This window comes from Salvelinus namaycush, chromosome 35 (genome assembly GCF_016432855.1).
Source record: "Salvelinus namaycush isolate Seneca chromosome 35, SaNama_1.0, whole genome shotgun sequence".
Lineage (NCBI taxonomy): Eukaryota > Metazoa > Chordata > Actinopteri > Salmoniformes > Salmonidae > Salvelinus > Salvelinus namaycush.
The window spans coordinates 22,682,881-22,688,880 of record NC_052341.1 but is presented as its reverse complement, the minus strand read 5'-3'; the positions used below and the strand labels follow the sequence as shown (position 1 = coordinate 22,688,880).

At 42.1% G+C, this 6,000-nt stretch overlaps 1 protein-coding gene across 1 annotated transcript in view; it reads left to right on the top strand.

The window, feature by feature from the left end:
* The first annotated feature begins 2,047 nt into the window (after positions 1 to 2,047).
* The window catches only part of myocd (myocardin), a 52,829-nt gene continuing 48,876 nt past the window's right edge, over positions 2,048 to 6,000 (top strand). The window contains exon 1 of the mRNA XM_038974929.1: positions 2,048 to 2,210. Within this exon, the coding sequence (XP_038830857.1) occupies positions 2,048 to 2,210 (163 nt within the window). The remainder of the gene's footprint in view (positions 2,211 to 6,000) is intronic.

The window sequence follows — 6,000 nt, the reverse complement described above, 5'->3', positions numbered from 1 at the left end:
TGGGCTGTACTAGTTTGAATATTTGCTTAGTGAAAACTACAATTCCCTTCAGCCCAGCGTCTCACATAGTTCTTGAATTGATTTCTCTCATGATTTGAATGATTAGATTTCAACACAAAAAAGGCGATTGTGTTGAATTGTGTTTGGAAAATAATGATAGACATGGTTTTAAAAAGGTAGTGGTAATATTTCATCCAGTACAGAAATTTGTAGGCGGCTTAATTTACCCTGTCCTGAAGCCAAGAGACCACTTTATTTTCAAAACTGTAATGTTTACATTAATTCAGATTATTTTCAGGGATACACAACATCCTGAAATATATGTAGATATCTTTGTTAGAAAGAATACTATATTTCCCTTGATGAGTGATGCTGGATGTAAAAATGGCTCAATTTACCCACCCCTCTCCCCTACCACCTAAAACGTATTGACTGAGGGAATAACATTTTTTACAATTTTTTTTTGTAGTTCTCATCCTATAGCTGAGCCATGTAGGCCACACAGGACACCAGTCCCAGCCATCCCAGCCTTTATTAGGCTGTCACTGTTATATAAAATGGGCAGGGTGGGCTTCCTCGGTCAATGGCGATGGGTGGGCTTTCAACCTCCGGCCCATCAGTTAAGACCTCATTAAAGGAGGAGTGCATGAAGGCATTTTTTCTCTGTTCTGCTGTTTTATGGAGGATAATTTACTGTAAGTGTTGTCTTATTTCTGAGGTAAATGCTGGGCTTTGTTATTGTTTCCCCCTAGCTCGTGTTTATGTACCGCGCACAAGCCCCCTCTTTGTCTGCTCAACGAACGCTACACGTATCTGTGGGACGAGATACTGTCTTACCACACAGATAAGTGTGTTTCCGATGGGCTCTCCTCTCCCTCACAGGGCTGTTTGGTCAAGTCTTGGTGAATGGCTGTGGCGTAAAAGTTTATTTGAATCATAGTGCAGTATTGTTAACAAGTGTGGAAAGGATTTAGTTGGGACCATTAGTTGAACTTGTAAAGTGTTATTGGCAGAGAAGCAGAACCAAGCATTACACTTGTTTAATTCCTTTCAAATATGTTTTCATTATACATTTACACTATTGTTTTCTTTTGAACTGATTATTTCATTATTCAAAAGATTTTTCATAGTTTTCACCCTCCAATCTTGGCCTTTACTTACTGAACACTCTAACCGGGCAGACCAGCTGACGTAGCCTAGCTTTTTGATACCTCTGCTATTTTTATGAGGCATCACATATGAGGGAATGATTGTCTTCTAAGCATCAGAGTGGTTCTCCAAACAGAGCTTATTAAAGAAAACACTGATGTATGTTTGTGGTGGCCTGTGAGGCCTCTCAGTGGATGATGATGTACGGGGCCCAGACAGAACAGCACAGAAGACTTGGCTAGTCTACGGACGAGAGTGAGGGGCCTCGTTTTTCACCTCGACACGTTGTGGGGGCTCTCAAAGCTCCTGAATCTGGAGAGTGTGGTGTGTTTAATATTTGCACAGAGGGGGAAGAAGGTCTGCTCTTTGTAAATTCTGTAAATTAAGAAGTTGGCTGCTGTGGCGGTGGAGGGTGGATGGCGAGAGAAGCAGGACATGTCCGTGGGCTTAAGCTCTGTAAACAAACAGACGCATGCAGCGTGCTGGTCGCTGTGCTGTCTCCAGTCTCAGCAGGCTCAGATGCTCTCTAAACCAAAGACAATACTAAACGCTGTAGGGCTGTTGGAACGGCACACACTAACATAATGGTTTAGAACCACAGGGTTTAGAACCACAGCGTCGTTCAAAATGTGAAGGCATAGATTTCTCGTTGTGTGACGTTTATCTATGGGGTATATTTCTCGTCTTGTGACGTCAGTTGGATATGAATTGACCAGTTGTTGTTTTTAACCTGGAGTTGACAGACGCTGAGGCAGCAACAATATCCAGCATGGTGACCTCTGTGTTATTATGACATCAACCTATGGAGTCGTGACAGGATGTGTCCTCTCTTTCTCTGACAGGGGGACCCCCAGTAAAGGAGTCATCCAGAGGGGAACACAGCGTTGCAATGTGCGACATGAATGCAGTGAAAACTACTGAGCTGTCTGTCCACAGTAAGGAGAACGGGCAAAGTCCTGGACACCTAAAGACTAAAGAGGACGATGAGGACGCCTGGGACAGGAAGGACCCCAGTAACCACACAACCAGGAAGCATCCCTCAACCATTGGGGGCAAGAATGGTGAGTTTCAATAATATTAGTTATAATTCTAATTAAATGAAAATGTAAACAGGACTAACATTTGTGACCGACCGGCTCGATTCGCTCTTATGTAGCAACATTTGAAATGTTCTTTTTTACATTGCATACAAGTAGAGACTCACAGCTAGAAAATGGTATATCATACACTACAGTTTTGGAACAATGGGAAAGTAATTCTGCTTTGAAAGTTAATAAACTTGTTACCTCAGCTTTTGAGAAAATGGCCCTTGAATGCTTTTGACCACCTACTGGAGAGCTCTTCTTTCTCTACACCCATCGTTCACACACTCTTAAGCTTTAGCCCCAACCATCTCCTTAAGGATTCACATGTGAGGCCATGTACTAAATAACCAAAGATTTCAAGACTATAGGCTGGTTTATACTATGGGTGTGTTCGTAAATTTAATCTGGAGTGCTAGAACATGCTCTGGGTGATTGTAAACTCAGAGTGTTGGCACATTGTCAGTTCATAAACGCACACTGGATGCTCTGGCCGAGGAGTAGGGTTGATCCGAGCGTTCTGACCTAACAACAGCAGTCAAGCACCCAAGCTAGCTGGCTAACATTGGCTAGCTTGCTAGCTACTTCCTGACACAAATGAGAGAACAGCTCATTCTGACCATTTTACTCGCCCTAGCAGAGCTGGTTAGGCTGTTTTTATGTTATCCAGAGTGTTGGTGATTGCAACTGTGCTGCTGGCAACTATTTAATTACGCTTTTTTGACAATGTTTACTGACACCGCCATATTCAACGGGTGTTGAGCGTTTGTAAATTCGTAATTTATTCTGTGCTCTGGCACTCTCGGAAGAGAGTGCTCTGAAATCGGAGTAGATAGCCAGAGTAAATTTACCAGCAACGTCTATCGACAGTTGTCTCAGTGACATCATGAACATTCTATTGAAACGGGCATAGTGGAGTATTTTGTTTAGACATGTAGCTAGCTAGCTAAACAATTAACCATAATCCCAACTCATAACGTAACTACCCTGCATGAATCTGCAAGTAGCTAACCAACCAGGTTCAATGTTAGCTAGCTAACATTAGGCTACAACTAGCAATGCAAATGGCTCTGAGATACGAATAATATTACTACACAGATCATGTAAAGATAGATTTTTTTACCTTTATTTAACTAGGCAAGTGTGTTAAGAACAAATTCTTATTTTCAATGACGGCCTAGGAACCGTGGGTTAACTGCCTTGCTCAGGGGCAGAACGACAGATTTTTACCTTGTCAGCTCGGGCATTCGATCGAAGTCCAACGCTCTAACCACTAGGCTACCTGCCGCTCCCGATGATACTAACGATAGTGATCAGCAGATTGACTGGATTCGCTGAATCAATCACACAATATAACAAATTATATCTAGATTTTCGTAAATCTATGACCAAAAATAATTTGGGTTATTTTCTTTTTTAACTTAAAGTTACATACAGGCCTCTTTTAAAATAAATCACTTATATTTTCTACCAACATACATACCAGATAAATAGGTAAGTATGTACGGTGAGTCCCTGCCAAGTTCCTTCCCGCGCCAGATAAAACAAGATTGTTTGAACATTTTATTAAAGCCACCTGATGATTAATCTGCGTTGAAATATCTGTACGCTCTGCTTTTCAACTTCACAGCCCTAATCAAACCAGCTTAAATGTCACTGGCATCACAAGGGTCTGAAGATGAAGGTATTTGAGGAATCCAGTGATATAAACGTGTATTTTTAGAATGATGTATCCCCCTGGACTCCCTGCGAAACGAAGGAACGACGCTGAGAGAAATACAGCCTCTTCCCACTTCACTCCTCCTCAAGCCCACTGCTCTCCTCTCCTCACTTCTTTTCCATGATGTCATGTGTGGTTAAAAGTCATGGAAGAGACAGACAAACATAAACTGGAATCTCCTCAACTTTTAGCCATTCATTTATTTCCTCCTCTCTCTCTCTCCCTTCTTCTTTCAAATCAGTCCTGAGACAGACAGATAGAGAGGGCGAGAGAGTGGAGAAAAAAACCAACAGTAAAATGCCTCAGGATCTTGACCATGTCTCCCGGTGCTCTTGCCAAAGACTTGACGACAGAGTCCAAATATAAAGTAAAGATAAGGCTGATTTGGTCATAGTCGCCTTTTTAATTTACGCAACTATGTAATGGTGATACGATAATCCCAATGTCTGGTTTCTAAGGCTCATTGTAAATGAACACTTTGTAAATGTCTGCAGGGAAAATACAGTTAAGAAGTTAAATGTGAGTCCAGTTTTACAGGAGTTAGATCCCAACAAGAAGACGGTTACAGTGACCGTCTAGGATTTTATTGCAGTCCGCAGCCGCCCTCACACCTCTTTAACAGCAGCAAGCTGCGGAAACACGCAATACACACCTCCCTCAGCAAGCACCACTGGGACACGCACAGCACTCACGCTCTGTGTGTGTGTGTGTGTGTGTGTGTGTGTGTGTGTGTGTGTGTGTGTGTGTGTGTGTGTGTGTGTGTGTGTGTGTGTGTGTGTGTGTGTGTGTGTGTGTGCGCACATCCATCTGTGTGTGTGTTAACAAAAACCCAGCAGTGTCTCAAACTTGGCCTCTAGCCAGACGGTCATGTTCTTAGTCGGCATCTAATCATGAGAACTCTCCTCTTCTCTCTCGGGGTGAATGAATGCTTCTCACGTGTGATTCTGGCAGCCGTTATAACCTTGTAACTCCTAAACGCAGCATCACATATGACCACCCTAGTCGGTTAAAGTAGACAAGCACAGCCTGCAAAAACGTGATTTAATCAGTGTTATGATTGTAAAGGGGGAAACTTTAATGTAGACTTTTAATATGTTGTTTAAAGGTCAATATGCAGCATTATTAATTTCAAAGAATCTCTGCCGGGTTTAACATAAAAAATACTTTGAATTGACTTGTTGTATCTTGTATCTTGTTTATATCGTGATATAGAGTTGAAAAGAGGGCTAGATCTCTTGCCATGTCATACCAAGTCTTTTAAGGTGTTGAAAGAGTCCACAGGATGGCATCGTTCACACAAGTTTGGCAACAGATGCCTATACCCTCCCATTGTAGCTCATAGGGCATCTTTCACTGCAATGAAATAACACAGAAATCTTCCTCCTCCACTACTCAGTATGGAAGACGTGACTCAGTCAGAGGACTTTTAGAGTGCCCCTTGATAGTCTTAAGTCTTAAGTGGTTTCCTCTCCTTGTCTCCTTTCCTCTATCCTGCACTGGCATAAAAAAGCAAGTTCCTAATGCATCCAGATCCATATCTTCCAGATCAATGCAGATGAAGGAGAGGAAACAAGGAAATGAAGCCACGATTGCACTATTGATATACACCCCAAGTCAGATGTTCTCATGTAACCCCTTAAATGTCAGATTACCTTCTCAAGAGCAGGTTGATTCAAATGATCGATTACTCCCATCACATGAGACTTGAAACACTTCAACCAAGAACTGACTTCCTGAAATTTAGATTGAAGAGTCCAATAGTGATATCCTTTTATTTATGGGATAGGTATTTCCAGAGTACAAGCCTCATAAACTTGCAATCAAATCTCACTGGCCCCACATCAAAGATCTTGATTGGGTAGCGTTCCGGTTACCGATTTGTAAGGTGGTTCAATGCGAGTGTAATTCTTCACAGGGTTTTCATGTGAAAACAAACCCACAGCTTTACCTGATAGAAATCTGGAAAAAATACTTTTTTCGTTTGGTGAAACGAGGGAGGAGGAGATGAGGAGGAGGAGGAGAGGTCTGAGGGAAAAAGGTTGTTTGGCA